Source organism: Pocillopora verrucosa, chromosome 10, assembly GCF_036669915.1.
Source record: "Pocillopora verrucosa isolate sample1 chromosome 10, ASM3666991v2, whole genome shotgun sequence".
NCBI classification, from domain to species: Eukaryota; Metazoa; Cnidaria; class Anthozoa; order Scleractinia; family Pocilloporidae; genus Pocillopora; species Pocillopora verrucosa.
This window is the reverse complement of record NC_089321.1, coordinates 3,997,938-4,018,241: the sequence shown is the minus strand read 5'-3', so window position 1 is coordinate 4,018,241 and position 20,304 is coordinate 3,997,938. Positions and strand designations below refer to the sequence as shown.

The 20,304-nt window shown below is 36.6% G+C and overlaps 1 protein-coding gene across 2 annotated transcripts in view; it reads right to left on the bottom strand.

Annotated features, from left to right (window-relative positions):
* LOC131788406 (reversion-inducing cysteine-rich protein with Kazal motifs) overlaps positions 1–20,304 on the bottom strand; it is a 29,635-nt gene that overhangs the window by 2,215 nt on the left and 7,116 nt on the right. The window contains exons 2-31 of one of the 2 annotated variants that reach the window (XM_059105490.2): positions 17,886–17,992; positions 17,402–17,460; positions 17,059–17,133; positions 16,853–16,889; positions 11,176–11,315; positions 10,919–10,952; positions 10,695–10,759; positions 10,316–10,439; positions 10,010–10,036; positions 8,966–9,027; positions 8,789–8,875; positions 8,028–8,076; positions 7,849–7,890; positions 7,520–7,590; positions 6,669–6,743; positions 6,542–6,569; positions 5,907–5,967; positions 5,361–5,508; positions 5,067–5,131; positions 4,717–4,853; positions 4,330–4,362; positions 4,089–4,199; positions 3,610–3,665; positions 3,372–3,501; positions 2,864–2,977; positions 2,412–2,553; positions 1,980–2,069; positions 1,160–1,221; positions 658–785; positions 171–405 (exon numbers count right to left, since the gene is read on the bottom strand). In XM_059105490.2, the coding sequence (XP_058961473.2) occupies positions 171–405; positions 658–785; positions 1,160–1,221; positions 1,980–2,069; positions 2,412–2,553; positions 2,864–2,977; positions 3,372–3,501; positions 3,610–3,665; positions 4,089–4,199; positions 4,330–4,362; positions 4,717–4,853; positions 5,067–5,131; positions 5,361–5,508; positions 5,907–5,967; positions 6,542–6,569; positions 6,669–6,743; positions 7,520–7,590; positions 7,849–7,890; positions 8,028–8,076; positions 8,789–8,875; positions 8,966–9,027; positions 10,010–10,036; positions 10,316–10,439; positions 10,695–10,759; positions 10,919–10,952; positions 11,176–11,315; positions 16,853–16,889; positions 17,059–17,133; positions 17,402–17,460; positions 17,886–17,940 (2,542 nt within the window). In that variant the 5' untranslated portion in view covers positions 17,941–17,992. Of the gene's footprint in view, positions 1–170; positions 406–657; positions 786–1,159; positions 1,222–1,979; positions 2,070–2,411; positions 2,554–2,863; positions 2,978–3,371; positions 3,502–3,609; positions 3,666–4,088; positions 4,200–4,329; positions 4,363–4,716; positions 4,854–5,066; positions 5,132–5,360; positions 5,509–5,906; positions 5,968–6,541; positions 6,570–6,668; positions 6,744–7,519; positions 7,591–7,848; positions 7,891–8,027; positions 8,077–8,788; positions 8,876–8,965; positions 9,028–10,009; positions 10,037–10,315; positions 10,440–10,694; positions 10,760–10,918; positions 10,953–11,175; positions 11,316–16,852; positions 16,890–17,058; positions 17,134–17,401; positions 17,461–17,885; positions 18,024–20,304 lie in introns of those variants that run through there. The other variant, XM_059105489.2, reaches the window with a different exon arrangement.

Below are 20,304 nucleotides of genomic sequence, written 5' to 3'. Positions count from 1 at the left end.
AGTGTAATAATGGAAAATTACAAAAAGGTTGCCAATCGAACCAAAAAACGAGACGAGACGAACTACATCCGCCATGATGAGAGCAAGAATTATGTGACATTCGTTTCCAAAATCATTACGCACAAAATTCGCTGAGACGTGACTTAACCGTTTGGTACAACTGTACTTACCACAGTGTGGGCAGCAGGCCCCTGGGGGTACGATCCCTTTGCAGTTAAGTGGTTTTATTTCAGGACACGTGACACTCTCACAACGTGATTTGTCGTCATGATTAAGTCCAGTCCCTACAGCTTTACACCGTCCTTGATAATCAACTATCACTCTTGCTGAGCGCGCTGCGCATGTGCTGGAGTACGTCTCCCCGTTAACACCGCACACGGCAGGGGAGGGAGGTTTGCATTCATCCTGCACGAGCAAAAGAACACAATCGAATAAATATCATGTTAAATGCTATAATTCGACGTAATTCGTTTTGAGGAAAAAGCCCATAATCTACCGCAGAAGTCAAAGTAAATCGGGATGGTGTTTTCTTTGCATTATTGGACTCAGCATGAAAAAAATAAAGGAGACCAGCTAAAAAATTGCCAATTAATGGGTCAATTGCAATGCTTAGTTCATATGAATTAAAAAGCCTCAGTACCGCACTGAGTATCATACCTTGCAGAACCCTCTGTACGCCAGCGTCTTGCGGTTGAACTGCAACGAGCAGAGGTTTGGGTGCTGATTGTTTTCCGAGTCGCAGACTGGATCCAACTGGAGATCGCTACAGTATTTTCCCTCTGATACTATAGACAGAAATAAATTTTATTCTTACAAAACCCAAGTTAAATCAAGTTTTCACTTAAGTTGAGAGGGAAAAAAAGTGTAATAATCTCGGAGCAAATGTCGATGAATCTCTTCCGTTTTTCTCGCAAAAAAAAAAACAAAAGTGTGTTTATCCTCGCTACTCAATATACATGTGTACTAACATTTCAGTGGAATGGAAAGGGAATGGAATCGGTATGTTAAAGACGATGGTTCAGATTCGCCAGAATTTATGTTCAGAGTGTAACATGTGGGGCAAATATTCAAGCGATATTTTACATTTTCTAGGACTAGAATAGATAGGAAAAAAGAGGTTCCCCTTCCAATAGTTAAAAAATTATGAATGGACCCTCACCGCAGTAATATTGAACACACAGATCAGTGACGGACAAACAAGTCTTTCTTTCCACAATGCACCTGCAAAGTTGATAACAACAAGAAGGCATTAATCTTTGGATCACAAATAAAACAACCTTTACTCGCTATATCCCAAACGTCAAAGAAAAGTGATAACAAAAGAAATGAGGCGCGCAAAAATAACACAAGGAGAACAACATAATATATCCGCACACCCTTCACAGGACGAAATTGCAAGAATCCGTAAACGGAAACGTGGCGGAAACATGCAACTCCATGTTTCCGTTATGTTTACGTAAAAGTGGTCCGGTTCCGTTGTATACGCAGCAACGGAAACGCGAGAAAACGTCACGAAATCGGTACCGGAAACACAGGTTATCCGTCGTGTTTCCGGAACGGTTTAACATGTTTCTGCCACGTTTCCGTTTACGGATTCTTGCAATTTCGTCCTGTGCTTACTATAAAGCGAAATCTTCCACATTTCGTATTCATTTTAAACACCCTCACATGCATCACGAGTTCCCCGATAGGTGCTTTTTCGAGAAGGGGACTTGTTAGAGAGGGTTCTTTTAAGAAAGAGGGGAGCTTATCAGAAACAGGGATTTATTCGACATGGGGGGGGAGGGGTTATGGGAGAAGGGGACTTGTCGGACAGGGAGGTTCATTAAATAAAGAAGCTTAATAAAGAGGGAGGTGTTAGAGCCGGAGAGAAGCATTTAGAGGGCGTTTACGGTATGATCAACATGAAATGCAAACAGTATCTCATCAATGGTCAAAAGAAAACATAACGTCATCAGCTGATGACAAAAACCACTCACTTTTCATCAGCAGCGCAGGGGCTCGGTTCGCAAGGATCAATGGAAGCACAGTTGCCTTTCGTTAGCCGAGTGGGAGGCAACCCAAGACACCTGTTAACAAAACAAAAGATAAGCCCTTTATATAAAATACTCGGACCCGACATATATGATGGAAATCTATAGAAATACAATAATAATAACGCTTGTCACAACGTCTGAATTATTGAAACATATCTTTTCCTGCCCTTTTAACACTTCACATTCATTTTGATTTTTTCGCGCGCTTTTTTTGCCACAGGCGACATCTTTTCCCGCGCTTGCCGCTGATTACCACATTTTAGCGTCAGGCTAGTTTTCATCTTGTGATGACTCATTTTCGCCAGCGTTATTTTCTACGGCAGCAATAAAATACTAATAATCCAGGACTTTCTGAAAAATTATTTATCTTCTCACCGTGCCACACAAGGATTGGGGTAAGTCTTGGCATCACTACCGCACATTGGATTATAGACATTCTTACAGCCACAAGGCAAAGTACTGATGGTGTCTGTATCTGTAGAAACGTTATCTGGTGTTCGATTGCGTTTGGGCCGACCTGATACGAGTAACAAGATGCTCTTCAGTTAGCCAAAAGAGGAGAGAGACAACATTGACAGAAACGGGCATAGCTGGGTTAGGAAGTATTAAATTAGCCACTCCGAATAACAAGAATGTCGTTGTCATTTACTTTTGCTGACATTTTGAATATCTTAGCCAAGAAACATAATCTATACGAATTGATAAGCAACGACATTTGTCATTCGCAAAGGTACAATTTCACCCTAATGGGGTAAGCGGTAAACAATTCTGTTTTCGCCTATTCCATCACTCTAGAGGATCTAAAAATCTTCACAAGCTACACTTACTAGCATTGTACTCTGGTGATAGAACAGACTCTGGACAATTCCTCTTAGTGCAAGTCAGCTCTCCCGAAAAACACGTACATAGGTTGCACTCATCTCTGAAAGTTTCGCCGTTATCTGCAAAAAAAGAAAATATGATCAGTACATAAATCATTTTGCAGATTCAGGGTAGATTTAGATTCTAAACGCATCGAAGAATATGATACTCCAGCCTTAGCAAGCATATAAGAAAATTTTTGTTCGTTTTTTTTTATTACAGTTAAACAAAGACAATATCAGTCTCCAAGGGAAAACAGACCCCACATCTTTGGTGAGCAACAGGGATAGGCCATTACCAGGTTCATATATGACAAGCATCCGAAAGCAACGTGTAAGTAAATGGATCAAGAGAAATATTAAATTTTTGGCTGAGACATCAGACAGGGGGAAAACACAACAACTAAAGTAGGCGCAGCAAGACTCAAATGATAGGTCTGTGTCAAAACATCCGTAAAAGAGCATTTCAACTTACTTTTAACCTTTCCCTTAAATCTACACTCCTTAGGCTCAATGCATTCCAGGATTCTACAATTGCTGAGTTTGGAAGTCCCATCACAGTGGCACATCCTGAAGCAACCTTCTCTACCAGACACAACAGGTACCTGAAAATGTTCATGAGTAGACCTAGTTAGCATTAATGAAACAAAAAAAGGAGTATCAGTAATAGTATGTCTACACTGAGATAAAGTGAACTGCATGGTGACACTTACCCTTGCATATTCTCCGACTCGCACAAGGAAACTTGATGAATCACCCAGAGGACAACCTAGTGAGTACAAGGAAATGGTTATACAAAACTTCTTTCTAGTAACCTGCGGGTTTTTCAGGAGAGAGCATTATCATATAGCTTGGGTCTAATCTGTTTCTTGATAAAGACTGCCTTAGAATCTTGCAGTCTATTTATAAGTGATAATTGTCATTAAAACAAGAGGACTATAACTGAGGTAAGCAAGGAATATCCATGCTGAAGTGATCTCACTGGCTGAATCTCAAAGAGAGTGAATAAAATGAACAATGAAAAGAAAGACAAAGGGAAACCGATTCTTGTGCAATGCTGAGAGTTGGCGAAAAATAATTATCCTTGCCCTCGATGAATTCTTTGCAGATTTGGCCATGGTGGTCTAGGATTATTCCAACATGTGCATACTAGAAAAAGCCCCTATTAGTTTCAAATTATATAAACAATTACCTGGTACACATGTATGTGATTGACACCTGTCAAGAAGCGCTCCATAGCAACTTCTGTTGATGTCGCAATCTTGATTCTCTTTGCATGGGTTTGGATTGCAGGGGTGAGTCACTACATCAAAAGAAAATTTGAAAATGATAACCCATGACTATTATTTTTGTCAAATGGGTGGTGTCTGTCGTAATATGACTCGTTACAATACTGGCAAGAAAAACACCAATACTGAAATTACAAACCGTACCTTCGTCTGTAATATCAGTGTACTTGCTGGGTACTGAAAGAGAAAGAATTGCATAAATGCCTGTCCATTTATAGGTCATAATTCACAATCAATAAAACCTTCACAATATTAACAGCCTGTACAGAAAGGAAAACGTCTGCTTGAAAACTTTATCTCTTACTTCCTTATCTTCTTTACTCCAATTGTGAACATTCAAGGAAAAAATCAGAGGCACTTCCATATAAAGTTTTTCCTCACTCCTTCAAATTTTCAACCAATGTGCCATATAGTGCACTGACCAACCCAGAGGCTCTCGTCATATTATTAATAAAACTTTGAACATACCCCTCACAGGCTTACAGTGTTAACTAAACAGAACAGAAAACTTTGAAAGAATGAATCACATACCAAGGTATTCTTGAAGAGAGATACAGGGAGCCTTTTTCTCAGGAGGAGAAAGTTCTTTACAAACTTCTTCGGGCGATAGTGCTGCTAATGTTGCACTGGAATTGCTACACTGTTTTAGGATCTGCACACAATCAGGCCTGAAAAATGGAAATTATAAATGTCTTTCAGTTGACATTAATTTAATATCAGATAAAACTAACTTCACACAAAGATCAAAATTGTCATGATAGGGCTAAATTATGGAACAAAAACCTAAGAAAGCAGATGGAAAATGAAGTCGCATGATAACTCTCATTTTTGAACTGTATCTTAGAAAAAAAAAACATAGAAAAGTAAGAAGTCATGCTTACTTGCAGATGGTACTTCTGTGAGATTTGACACTGCATGGCTTGATCTGAAGCACACAAGCAATGGCCTGTAAAGGGAAAGTAAAATGTTATTTTTTTTTCTGAGCAGGAGAAAAGTCTGAGCCCCCTTCCCTGTCCCACCTCCCAGGCTATTTGAACCCCAGATCATCAGATTTTATGTTCTACTGCTCTGAATAGCACTCAAAATCATGTTACCTATACAAAATAAGTTAGGCCATAGTTTAGTCTTTCTATTGGTTTAAACCTATTCCAAGGCTAGATTTCTAGTTGACATACCTTCCATGTTTCAGGAAGACATTTCTTGATGTCCCGTATTGGAATAACAATATTGGGCATGTGAATGACACCTTTTTTCCATTCCTGCATGTGACTTTTAGCTCCAAAGTCAGACTTGCTGTTACAGCTGCGGAACAACTCAGTATGCCTGCAAAAAAGAAAAATTGATGTGCATAATGTAACCAAAGATCTTCACTCAAGTTAACTTCAAGAGGGAGAGGGGTTAACTATACTTGCATGTCAGATGCCCATCTTGCCTATTGCATATCCTGATTTTATTAACATGGAACTACCTGGAGTACATGTATTTATTTTTTCCCAGAGTGGGGGGGGGGGGGGTGTGTGGTCAGTCTAGGGCACGGGTATTTTTCATCCACGCCCCTTACCCCTGATTCCTTAGCTTTCTGTGAAAGCTTGACCTAAGATAGAAAGGTCTGAGATATTTTTATTCAAGAGTTCACCAGGCTATAACCACTATGCCACTATAGGTTTTTAGCTTTAACTAATGCTTAAAAGCCAACAAATAACAAAAGCTTTATAACATACCTGTTGTTGAAGTTTGTACAAAAACTGAGACCTGAGCAACCCAACTGACATGGCTCTGTCACTGGGAAAAAAATGAACAATTTTAATTATTTAAAAAAAAACATAAACATAACATGGGTGGAGTTTCAGCTTGGTTAACTGGCCAACCATTCATGCCTACAGATCTAGAAAGGCACTACATCTCTTTCACAAGCCTGTAAATTGATAAAGCTAGCCTATAGTTCTCTGTTGTTGAACAAAGTTTTCATCATGAGTGCCACAAATAAGCCAACTACAAAATCAATGGAATAGCTATTTTTTGAAAAGAAAAGAGAGAAAAAAATAAACCATGACTTAAAAGTAATTTTTCAGGGATTTAGATAGTGAAAAAGATGAAAATGAAAATCATGTAGTTAGAATTGTAGCTTAACCCTTTCCACTATAACATATGCATCAGTATGCATCTTCTCCTTGCTGTTCTCTGTATATTTCCTCAGATGCTCATGAGGAGAATTTGTTTAGCAATCAAGAGCATCTCTCATTGGTGATCATTTCCTTTCTTTATGTGACATTAACATGTGATTCAGGGGTGATACTGTGAGAGGAGATTAGATACTAGTCACTATTAGAGGTTAAAGGGTCAAAGCAACTCTTACCATCAGCTAAGCAGTTCATCATGCTGATCTGTTGAAATAAAAGGATATGTGTTTATGATTTTGAGAAAAAAACACAAATTTTCAAATATTTTGGAGGTCACACCAAACTACAAAATAAAGTTTGTACCTCTTTAGGATTATAGGTACAGCTCTCATCAAATTTACGCCAGTTTTGTACCTTTCCCCTCTTCCTGGTATACCTCTATTTCAAACACCGAAAACCAATAAAAATTAGTATGAGCCACATAACTACCAAACATCAAATAATTATCTCTCAGTTACAATAAAACTGTGATTGCTACACTTAAGAGGACATACTCTAAGGCACAACCTGCTAATGTTAATATTGAAAGCCTTTTCTGCTGCCTAAATTGCTCAAAAAGTTTTTATTATAAAATAATTCAAATAATACGCGCGCTCTGATTGGCCATAAATCCATTTTACATGAGCGTATGTAAACACAGTTTTCATTCCTCTTTCATTAGTTATTTTATAAAAGAAATGTAAAATGGTTTCTGTGTTTACATAGCCTGATGTAAACACTTGGGAGGTTGGGAGAACACTCGATAAGCTGGAAACCACTCTGCTTCGCGTCATGGTTTCCTATGCTTATCTCGTGTTCTCCCAACCTCCTGTGTGTTTACATCAGGCTATGTAAACACGGAAACCATTTTACATTTCTTCATTGTTAACTAACTTTAGAGCCGAACTGAAATTGTAAATACTTTCTTCCTTTAAAACTGTGTCACAAACCACACTAGTGATTGAGAACAACTTTCAAATACAGTTATTTCAATTTCCTTATAAAGAAAAAGTTCCTTAAAAACCTGGCAGGCATAAAATCCAGAAATATAATCTTGTAACCCTTGTTTTCTCAGTTAGTGCGAGTTTAATTACTCCTTTGCTCATCCACAAAACATTTAACCTAAAACTTGAAAATGTTCAAATGAAAGGTCTTCCTTCCAAATCCCCACAAACCTGGACACATTGTTCCCAGCAAACACTAGTTTTTGCTTTTGAGCAACACTGAAGTCTTGCCCCATCAATTCCTGTAACCACAAAATCAAAGGAGTTAGTGCAGCAATACAATACCACCAAAACCATTTTCACAGTAAAGGGTTTATTTCTGCACAGTCAGTGGCTATTTTATTAATACAGTATATCACATGATCGAGGAGTATAAAGGAACGGGAACAAAGATTTGGCTCAGAAGAAAATTCAACCACGATATACAACATTCTCACATTTTTCTTTCTTTTGTTTTCGTTCTTTTTTGATACAGGCAAAAACAGATTAAAAAAAATTACTTGGTTTTGGAGGTGGTGGTGTTCCATTGGGACAAACTGGAGCTGTAAAAAAAAAAAATTAAGTCCTCTTAAAAAGTTGATTTCTCCACACTTGATCATATATTAATGAATTGAGACAAGATTTACAAGTTATGTATGTTAGCTTACAAGAAGAACATGTAGTAAATTAAACAACTCACCTGGCGTTTTCGCTGAGCTAGCAAGAAGACAATTCCAAAACTCATCTCGCTGAAAGATTAAAACAATATTTACATCTCTGATGTCTTTATTAGGTACATGATTAATTAAAGTGATGAGAAAGTCAAATGTATTAGATAAAGCATGTCATCTTGGTTGTACACCAGCTTAAATAACTTGCAAAAAATGTAGGAGTTAGAAAGTAGAATTACATGTAGCAAACAGATGTTGGAAATAAGATGGCAAGCCCAGAGATTTAACAAGCTAACACTTTTTGCATCTCAGAACAGAAAAATCCACTCTGGTACTCAATTGAAGCCATACCAATAAAGATATTAATAAGACAGCAAGGTAATACACATTGCGCTGGCTCACAGTAAAGATACATGTTAAACTATATTACAGGGCGTGAAATTGTGCCCAATACAGGCGCCAATGCGACTAAATTTTTCACTTTGGCGACCAAATCCTGAAAATTCGTCGCCAAATTGGCAACTAGAGTGCTTCATCATAACCTTACTTAGAGATAAAGTGAATTAAATTGGACATCCTAGTGTCCAATTTGTAGCATGTTAAAGATCTTTTTCCTTACTTAATTTTGGAGGGTCTATCTAGAACGCTGACAGCGTTTAAAAAAGGTTTTATTTGTCTTTAAAAATGGCGACCAACTTTTTTTGAATTGACTACCACTTTGAAAAATTTAGGAGCCAAGTGGCTATCAGAAAAAAAAGTTAATTTCACGCCCTGCATTACAATTAATTACCTCCAAGTTGTTTTTGGCTAGGGGATCTCCACATGCTGCGACAAGACTAGAAATCAGCATGGATGCACTTTTCTGTGATTGGAGATCCTACAAAAGTTAATTAAAACTCATCAGTAATCCAAAACATACAATACAAAAAAGGAATAAGCAAAAAAAACAGTACAAATATAAAAATACCTTTTGGCATGTCCTCCTGCATATAGTATCATCAGAGTTCAGTTTTGTGCAACATTTTAAAGCTAAGGAGACAATTAAAGGCTCTCTTTAAAACTCTTACACAGAGTTTGAGACAATTATTTTCACAAATTCAATCCAAACCTTTGTTACATTGATCATAAATATTCTCACAATTTAAATGGCTATTTTACATTAACAGATTTGTATTATAACATGGCTAGTAAATTTGTCTCATCAAATTCAATTGCACAAGCATGCTTCATATTCCTATTGTGCACACTCATGACGTCAGCAAACAAATCCCTCAAGAAAAAAATTTTCTTTTAGGTTGAAAATGTTTTAAAACAATTGATTCGTACGTCAGCTGTGCGTTCATCGAGATATGAAGCACTTGGGAAGTTTGGAGAGCACTCAAGAAGCCAGAGTTGCTCTCAGCTACGCCTCGAGCAACTCTTACACATCTTTTGTGCTCTCCAAACTTCCCATGTGCTTCATATCTCGATAAACACATGCTGACATATGAACCAATTGTTAATTAAGGAAAACTCAAATACTCCTCTAAACTTCAAAAAATAATTTTTTTAGTTATCTTTCAATTTAAAGAAAGTAAGTAGACATAAATCAATAGGTTGCAATCATGTATATCAGGACGTTCCTTAACCCCTTTACTCTCAAGATTTAAATAGCAGTTCTCCTTACTGCCTACCATACAATTTTCATGTTATTAGTTTGGAGAATTTTGGTTTTGAATTTTTTTTGTATAAAGGTTTTGTAAAATTGGCATTGAATCAACTAATGATCCTGTTATTGATATTTTCTTTATTCTCAGTATTGTTTGCTTGATATTGCATTAATATTGTAAGGAGAAATTCTGTCTTGGTCACTTAGAGGAGTTGGAGGGTAAACCACTGAAGATGGGATAATTCTCTGACTATTATCCAAAACTTTTGCCTAAATTTTGATTTTTTTTCCAGCCACAACATTTCTCAACAAAAACCCTATAATTAAAAGCCTCAAAAATCAAGTTGATAAAAACAAATTTACCTTCTGGCTTAGAATCCAATCCTTGTTCTACAAAAAAAAAATATGACATTAATTGGAAAGGTGTAAGCAGATATGAAAAAGGTTTTCAAAGAATAGTCATATGTAGCTATCATATAACTGTAGTGAACCAGATAAGTGAACTCTAATAAACTGAGAGGTACAAATGTATGCTGTGTCTTGGTGTAATGCCATAGAATAAGCTACAAGCCTTCCTTAAGTGGCAAATGGAATCTCTTCTTGGTGTAATGTGGTACATATACATACAAGTAGGAGAGAAATCAATATGCAGCTCAGCCCAGTTCTTACCAGCACAGGGTACCACATCAGAGGTCAGTCTTTTAACACAGGAAACCACTTGTTGATGTTTTGCACAAAACTTTTGCACATTTGTCCCCATTTGAATTGATGGCTGAAGCTCTGATGAAAACACCTAAAATATTGAATCAAAACATGGTGCCTTTGGTTACTAAAAACAATTACTCTTCCCATTACAATGACACCAAGCTAATGACAAATTTATACAGAAATACAATAATATAGAAATCAATTTTATGACTCTTTAGTTTGATTCCTCTCAAATTAACAAAAAAAACCTAATTATACTTTAGCTCATGAGTCCTTGGAATGATTATTTTACTTGTGCAAAGTTTAATTAATAACATTAATTAATAATCTCCAGACTCACCACTTGGCATGACCGTCTGCACTTTTGACTGATCTGTGGAGAACTACTGCAACAATTTCTTGATGCTGTTTTGGAACAAAAAGATGGTTTTACTTCTCAAACAAAGGCAGGTATCAATTAATTACTTATGTAGAAGAACTTAGTAATATGCAGTGCAAATATATGTCACAAAACTGGAAGTAACTCTAAGCATACACCTTTACTTTCATAAGGAAGTGTCTCACCTTGATGTCTGTCCAAACAACGGTACATGGAACCCTGAAAAATAGCAAAAGCTAAAATCAAATCTAAGTATACAACTTTATGTAAAAATTGAAAGTAGTTCTGGAAGTTTGAAAATATATCACCTAAAATTCAGTTTTCTTAGATAATTCTACAGCTTTGGAATAAGATTTTAATTCATCAGGAGAACTTGGTTGATTAATTTAACTACACTGATCATATTTAAACAATTATTTTCATATTTAATGTCATTACATACCTCTTCTGCCTCTGGACATGTTTTCTTCAGATCTGCTGGCCTTCTTTCACGACATGCTTTCCGACAGTTTTCCGTTGAAGGAAGAAGGCAACAGGTTTTGGCATAGTTTGATGAGTGTGTTCCAATGTATTTACTGATTCCTGTAGAATAAAATTAATGTCTCTTAGGGCCACTGTAAAGAAGTAGGACACCATACTTGCCAAGCTACTGAAGAGTATAATGCAATCTCCTCGGTGCAACTCAAACTTGCCAAATTTTTTAATGGTATTGCACTGCTCAGACCCCCCCCCCCCCCCAAAATGTCCCCCTCTATTTAATGTAGCCACTCGCAAATAAAAGCACATTTATAAAATTATCCCTCCTCACACAACAGATTGTAAAGAAACAGTGTCTGCAGTCACAAATCATTTCTAAGAAACCTAAATTTCAACATCACTTGACTGATCATCAGCAATTAAAGCAGTCCTTCACAACCTCTCTTAAGAAAGAGAACAACAAGAAAAGAGCCATAAAATTTATAACAGGTATTTCAGGATACATAAGACTGATATTGTCCACATCTCTGTGTAGTGGGCAGAGAAAATTTCAAGGAAGGCACCTCTGTGTATTCATGTACATGTTACCATTCACATGAAGCTAATAAATTCAAGGAAGACACATCTGTGTATTCGTGTACATGTTACCATTCACATGAAGCTAATAACTTCAAGGACAACACATCTGTGTATTCATGTACATGTTACCATTCACATGAAGTTAATAATCTGCACAGGCTATAGTTGACTATACAAAGTGAGTATAATATAATAGCTCCTCATGATCAATCAGCATGCCAATTTTATTGTTGACTTAAACTTAGACAAAATACAATGGCAGCTTCCTTGTGGAAATCACATGGTCTTTAAAGAATACATGTTAACTCAGCAGTCCATGCAAATGTTGATCTGAATATAAAATCATTCTGTTTTAAAGCATAACACTTCTATAACAGCTCATGTACAGTAACAGTTTAGGAATAGAGTTGAAAACATCTTTGTGAGGCAACTCTTAATTGATCAGAGCTAACTCAAGGATAATTAAAACTATGCCTTAGGATACCATTAGCTGATAATTGAAAAGGAGGGTTTATTTAGAAGCTTTAATGTGCTCTATAACAAAGCATTAAATTGTGTGTGAACTTCTTGATGCTCTGCATGGCTTTTCCATTGGCAATATTGTTTACAAGAGATATCTGATTTATGCAAAAAGACCAATATGAAAATTCTGTGGTTGAACTGCTACAAGTGGCCACAGAAACATACATTAAAAAAGGTTAAAATAAAACACTAATTCAAGCATAAATTTTGATTAAAAGGAGCAGCTTTGGACTACAACAGGTTCTTCATAATTTCTATTCATAACTCTTCAATATTTTAAAGCTTTGAGATTCCAATATCTTTTATAAAAAACTCTTCCAGAAATTACGTATTGTCCATTAAGAAAATAAAGGCACTTACAATTTGTATTATTTCTGTTTTTAAACTGTGGTATAAAGGAAGTGATACAGTATACAATTCACATCACAAAAAGTATCAAGAACTTAAATTGAATTCTGTTCTTTAGAGTACGTTCTTGTATATTGATTTGATTGCAAATATGGCACACAGGAAGTTACTGTCATTATTTGTTAGGCCTAAATGGGGTAAGTCTGAAATCAAAATAAGCCCTCCTTCACATTAATATTGAAACACATTAACTCCCACAGAGTTGTCTTGCTGTTTTACAACACAAAGGCAAACCCATTTTAGTCCATTTACCAACAGCACGAGGCCATTTGGACTTTGAAACATTTAGACAAAGGATAACAAAGGATGCACAATGACAATAAGTGGAAAACATTTGTGATTAAAGATGTTCGATCAGTTTGCCAAATTTGTCACTAAACAAGATTTTTTAGCCAAACTGTTTAGACCCAGATGAAGACTAATGTTGAAAAGTTCTCTAACTACAAAAACTTTTGTGATTATCTTTGTTTCTATTCTTAATCAACTGAAACTCTAACAATATATTTTGCTATTTACATGTAAATTTCTGTTCCACTGACTAATTACACACACAAAGGCAGATGGCAAGATTTACATTTGTTGATTTAAGTCTGATTGATGATCAACTAAATCTCTTTGACATCCATACACAAAACTGTCACATGCCTGACTATCCTACTGAGTCAATTGCTTTTTTGCATCCTGGAACAATTGAAACAGCATGCTAATATTTCAAAAATGTTGCATTGTTCAAACATGACAGCCAAGGTGTGTAGATCTATTAAGACAAACAACTCTATACAACAAATGTTACACTCCATTGCCAGAAGCAATCCCACAAAGGCACATTTAGCACCCAACATGACATCAACATTATCTTACATTCTCTACTATTTTGAAAAGTGTTTTACGCCTTTTATAGACACATTAAAAAGCTTTGTACAGACACCTTTTGACACCTGAGAAGTTTTTCTTAAGACAAAGTAAACACCCCATTTCCTTTCGAAAACATCTCAGTACTCTCTAATATTTTACTTAATCAAATTATCCAGCAACAAGTTGCATGCAGCAGTATTGATAGCCCAGAAGTTGCCTATATAACTAGAAACTCCATGAAATATAACAATTCAACATTATAACTTTAAATTTTTTCTTTAATTCATCTGCTATATTGTTTGTCAGCCAAAAAATTTAAAATGATTGCATGATTCAGGCAGATTAATTATAATCATAGTTTTCACCACCTTCTGGTAACAATGGGGCACGTATACACCGATCTTTAGAATAAACAAAATTCCCCCAAAATTGAAATGAATGCCAGCTCTTCATCCTAAAGGAAAGCCTTGTGGGACCTTTGTAAAAATTATCCAGTCATACTCCATGATAGAAAAATGTTAACACTCAAAATATGGTATCATTTATGACACCTTGATAGCTGCTATCATATATTGATGCCCTTCTGAAAGATAGAATTAACCAAATATATGATAAACTTATGAGGAAAAAAAGACCTCAACTCTAACAGCACAGGATTTATAAGTAAACAGAGTCCCTTTGATAAAAACGTTTAATCAAATTTTACCTAGTCTGACCTTTGAATGTTTAATACTGTTTGATAAAATTCTTGCCATACACCACTGTCAAGTTCAAAGCTTATTGGGAATTTGCTTGAATTCTCTGTCAAACTACAAAAGGCAGTTTGTGAAAAATCCATCAACACATAATTCTGACATAATTTGACAGACAAAAATGCCAACATTCTTAAGAATCTTTTTTTAAAATTAAAGTTATAATCCCAAACATTTTATTTCTCTTTAAGGCACTATCTATTCAGGAAAAGTTACCTTTGGCTACATGTGAATTCAAGGACCATGAAAAACAAATAGACTTTCAGCCAAGTCTTGTTTGAGCATTTAGACAAGAAAAGGGTTTTTTATAATCTAAAATGAGAATTTCAAAATTTGCATTCAAGTAATTCAGACAAATTTATACACAGTCTTAATTACAAGCAAATTATAAATTGGTATGACTTTCAATGTGTTATACACTTCATACCCCTGATCAAATTTTTCAGGTATGTGTTGGGGAGAGAAATCTTTAAAAACAAGAAGAAATATATTTCACCTTCTGAAATGACCCAAGCCTCTGTATGTCAAAAGGAGGTTAATTACTTGAAATTTCCTTTAATTCCAAGCAGATTAGCCTCAAATATTAACACTGTTTCATCAAAATGTTCCAACAGGCATGAAACTGGGATTTTTTTGAAAGATTACAATAATTTTATTCCACTAAGAAGCTCACTGGCTAATACCTTAATGTTATTTAATTAATGGTTTTTTAAAAGCCGGCAAAGTAGAAAGACTTGCCGAAGAGATCAGATTTCTAATAGTCTATCCTTGTAAGGCGAAGTTGTTCAAAATGAAAGTTTCGTGTTTCACGGGAAAGCTACTACTTAAAAAATTACCAATAAATTATCTGGGAGTTTTTTAATTGTGTCTAAAATCTGTTAACAATTACTTGTTGAACATTACAAGAGTAAAAATAACTTTGGAATGCATGATCTGTTCTTTAGCAAGACATTGACAGGAGCACAATAACAAGAGCTTTATTGAGAACTTATATTGGATGGAGAAATGCCAAAACCTCATCTTAATCGAAAAAGTGAATCAGTGATATGAAACTGAAGAGATATTAAGCGTTCACTCTTACTTAACTATGATTTGTCGTAAGAGATAATCGAATTTCATGCCTTTGTAAAAAGTAAAAATATACTGCTTGATTTTTTTCACCCTTAAAAAAAAGGGGTAGAGCGAAACATGATAATTGCAGCCGCAAAGCATTCCTCAAACCCCACACCAAATAAGCGTTCCCTTTGGGTTACCGCTTGTTCAAAAATGCAACACGCCACTGAATTATCTCTTAAGTACTTAGACTAACTTTGGCTTTCAAGAAAGCGACGAAATCTCCTATCTTGCTGATGCAACTAGCCTTTAATACGTCAACTGGTACGAAAGATTTGCCTGCACGCGCACAGGACATGAAAGATCACGAGAATTTGCTCAACTCCACAATGCGTTTTACTCAAGTTGGACCCCATTTCAGGACCGAGTGAAAGAACATCAACACCCCATTAAAACACATAATTCCTTTTCTTCTCTGGAACAAAAGATCAGTGCCAAACAGATCTGTGAGGGAAATCTAACTTACAAGAACAGATTGAGTTTGCCCTTAGCAGAATTCATGATACGGGTGTGACATGAAACAGACGCACAGAAGAGATGTTAAAAACATAACTTTAAAAAACGTATTTCTATGCGCAAAAATTTCAATTTCTTGTCGATTATGACAAATAATTCATATTCATCGCCTATGGCAGACACAAAAAACACTCTGTGTGTTATCAGAGAAATACACATTTGCTTCGAATCGACTGGAACAAAAACTTTGCGCATGGTGTTCCTCTGTCTACAAGAATAAAATTACTTTACCCTTCACAATGCGAACTTTTCATCAACCGAAATGCTTCAAATAAAATCATGCAATCCCTCTTTAACGGTTGATGGTCTCAGAGGAAACGAAAAAATAACTATCTGAGAAAAAGACAATACAACAGCCCAATTAATTTTCCATTAGGCCCGCTTTGCATCGTAGATGATGCCATGTTAAAAGGTTGCTATTAACAGCGAATAAGTGATAAGAGAAAACGCGCTTTTCCACGTGGACTTCACCTTCAACCATTTCAAAATAATCCCTTTCATCCGAATAAACAAAACTCTGCCTGACTGACAATAGTAAAGTTCAAAATTTGAAGTTGTTAAACCTTGGACAACGGTGATAAATTCTGAACGCATGGATAAACACTCACTCGCGCTCCGAAGCTAATGGCGCGACCTTTCCAGACACAGTTCCCATGAAATGTAATTCTCACCTCGTTTAAGTTTAATCACGAACGACAGTTAAGTCTATGAAACTTGTAAAGTACACAAAGATCCTAAATTATGCGTAACTTCGGCGTTTAGACGAAGGCGACGAAACTTAGACCGAAGCTAATTGGCCTATTATACGAAGCAAGGCTTTTATTTGCAGAAGTTATTAGTAGAAATTAGATTGACAATACAACCAGATACGACTACTTACTCCTACACATTTCTCACCTGGATTTGAAACATTAAGGCACCGCCAGAAAGAGATCTGAAAAAAGAGGATTAAAATAAACGATTTTAGTGTTTTGGGCGGCGAATTCGCTTGCTATCTCTTCCATTTCTTCGGGTCACTTGCACATAATTATTATGCTACGACATTTGCACTAGCAACAAAGTGTTCGCACAAACACACCGAATTAAGGTGACATTTTCCTTACCAAATGTCCGGGACAGTAAGCCGGGAGATCACGGAGCTTCTCATAGCGTAAACTTACGTCTGTTTCGGACTCCAACTGACATAAGAGAATCACAACAACATACACAGATGTTAGTGGAGAGGCATTTGAATCCAATTTGCCTACGGTCTAAAATAAACTTGTATACGTGTGAATAAGTTCGCACTCAAAGTAGAGCGAAATTTCGCACTCGCCTCTTTGAAGGCGATGGGTAAATGAAGTGAACGACTTCTAAGTTCATAGAGTAACGTTCTCTTTCAAAATCGTAGAACTTCAATGTCCCGCCGGGCAAGATAAAAGAGATCGTATGTAGCTTGAACATTACCTCATTACAGTGATGTTTGCAAGCACCAAAATCAGTAGCACTTCGGCAGCAACTGATGGCTGCAAGATAAAACAACGGAAATATTAGAGTTAGAGAGCATCACGAGGATTTCTGGTAACGATCAGTGACGGCCAACACATTGTATTTGACGTAAATCCTAGCCAACCCGCAAACGAAGTTCAAGGCACCGGAAATTTACATTCAATTCAATACGCGAAGATTCATTCGAATTCGCGTGGTTGTCCTAATTATTTCTTCAGTTAAATCCACAAACCGTGATTAATTCTAACGACCTAAAACCAACAGAACGACCAGTCTACAAAAGCGCCGACTCCGGCGCGAGATTAGTTCGAAGCTAAGAGCGAACGAGCTGCCAAGATCCCTTACTAAGCGCTATCTCGCCGATGAAACGATGAATGAACGAACACACGGAGAGAAACTGAAATATCACGTATGAAAATAATCACGGAATCTTTTCGTGTACCTTGGCTTCGGAAAACCGCACAGGCGAGCCACAGTGTGCTAAGCAGCACGAGCATGTTGCCGGAACGAGATCAAACACTGCATGGACCCTCTCAAGCACTTTCCAGTCTAAAGAACATCAAACGGTGCATGGTTAGTGTTAAAGAAATGATCGCAAGAGATGCGCCTCTCAAACTCAGCCATTCAACAACCAATCACATCAAACGGCCAATTAGCGGGAAATTGTTGCCAACGGAATAGGCCAATCAGCGTTGCGTATTCGTCTCGACGTGTGACGCTTTATGTTGTAAAGAAACCCACTCAGTTTGTTTTGGGTTTGCGAGCTGTAATCGGGATAATGGATAAAATCAGGATGTTGTGACAGCTCTGAAGGGTGAAAAAAATGACCTAGTCTCTTGTTTGTTTTACATTGTCTACTTTATTTAGAATCTTAACTTGAGTTTCTTAAATGTGGATTAACTAAGTTTAACGTGTTAGTCCTCACCGAATTTGACAAACGAGCGGTTGTCAATTTTTGGCGAACATTTCGTTCGCACGCGAATGTTTATCGTTGAGATATTACACCCTAATATCGGACAAGGAGTAACATAAAACCGCAATTCCAGATCACTGCAACCATTGCATTCAAAACACTTCAAAAATGCCCACACCAGCCTGTGCTGGAGATTTTTAGGGGTCGAAGATGTCTCACGCTTTTCATGTCACTTTTCTTGGCTTACAAAAGATAAGCTGTCAATATCGTTTGGATTCTTCTCAAAATCCTATTTAAGCGTTAAAAATGGAGCGAACATGATGCCAGCAACATTATTCTTTTTGTAAATATTAAATCAACGGGAAATTGACTACACTGGCTCATTTCGTGACAGTTCGCTACATCTGACACGATTTGCTGTCGCGACAAATGGATCTTTGCATTTGCGATTAAAATTTGACAGCCTGTCAAAAGCGCGAGCGCAAATGCATCTAAAATTGCTTTTCGATTTGGGGAAGGATTAACGATCTCGCCGCAGAGATGATGGCGTATGATTGAAGATATAATGAGGCTGCAAGATAGAACAGGAATGCAAACAAGCCGATAACAGCCCATACATATTTTTGTCTGCTATTATCGAAAAGATTACGACAAAGATGGCTTTAGCGCATTTGCCTAAAAAGCAATCATTTGCATAAAGATATCAGCTTGGCAACAAAGTACAAAGATTCGAGCTAAATATCCTAAAAATCAAAAGTTATGCACTAATAGGCTTTTATCTTCATCAAGCACGTCTCAAATTTGTGTTTATTTGTTTTTCCAAAGGTGTTTATTCTTCACACAAGTTGTCTGAAAGTCACTCCTTCCCTTTGAAAGATCTTTAGCCCGAGGCGTTTCCATAAAAAAGGGAAGGTTTTGATTCTTGATAGGGGCTATTGTTGGTTTACATTTAGATGTTGAAATTTCTCTTAAGTTTTTTACACATTTGTATTCAAATTGCTGCGCGATACTTTGTTCCCAGATTAAAAGCACATTTAAAGAATCCTTCGAGATAGGAGTATTTGATAATGTGTGCTGGTTTTTTCTTCCAGTTTCTAAATGGATACACTCTGTATTTCAGTTGAAAGACTACTGATGACTAATGGACGCATTTTGACTGCGGTTGACTGCACTTTACTCGATTGCGAATAAATTTCCCTTAAAACACCCGGCTAAGTCCCAGTCATTTTTCACATAACTTTTCGTTTCAAGAAGATGGCATACAATATAAAGAATACACTGAGAAACCAGACACAAAAAACGGAAAGAGTCTGGATAGTGGCTTTTCAACACTTTAGATTAATGTCTCCGTTTAGAAAAGGACTTGAAAAATACAAAAGAGTTAAGCTGCGGTTTCCTCCTGGGGTCATAGGAGACACTTAGGACTTGGCTAGGGGCTCAATTGGACCAAAAATCCTTTTAATCTCCACATCCTGCCTTTTAAATGTAATCATTTCTCCTTTCTTCGACGGCTATTTCAGAACACAATAGCTGTCAGTCGAAGTCATTTGTTGGACGCAGCTAGTGGTCACCGTAGTCTAGATAATTCGTCGTTCAATATCAACTTCAGTATCTTTCATTTTGTCAGTTCAGTAAAATTCATTTAACGATTTGACTTCATAAACTTTCGTTGTGTATGGCAGGTGTTTATCATTTTATAACTCATTTCCACCGAGCAATTCCATTTACTTGCTATTATCGATTTTTTATTTATCATTTACAACTGGTTGCATCCTAATCGAACTGAGGGTGTAGTTATCGCTGGTATGATCATAAAACTTTCCGGTAATTACGCCATTCTTACTTCCATTGTCCTAAGAGGGCCTGTGTTTTTTTTTCCCCCTAATGTTTTTTATGAATTTGGCTGAGAGCGTTCGGCCATTCGGTTCTCTTCTCGTTTTATTGTTAA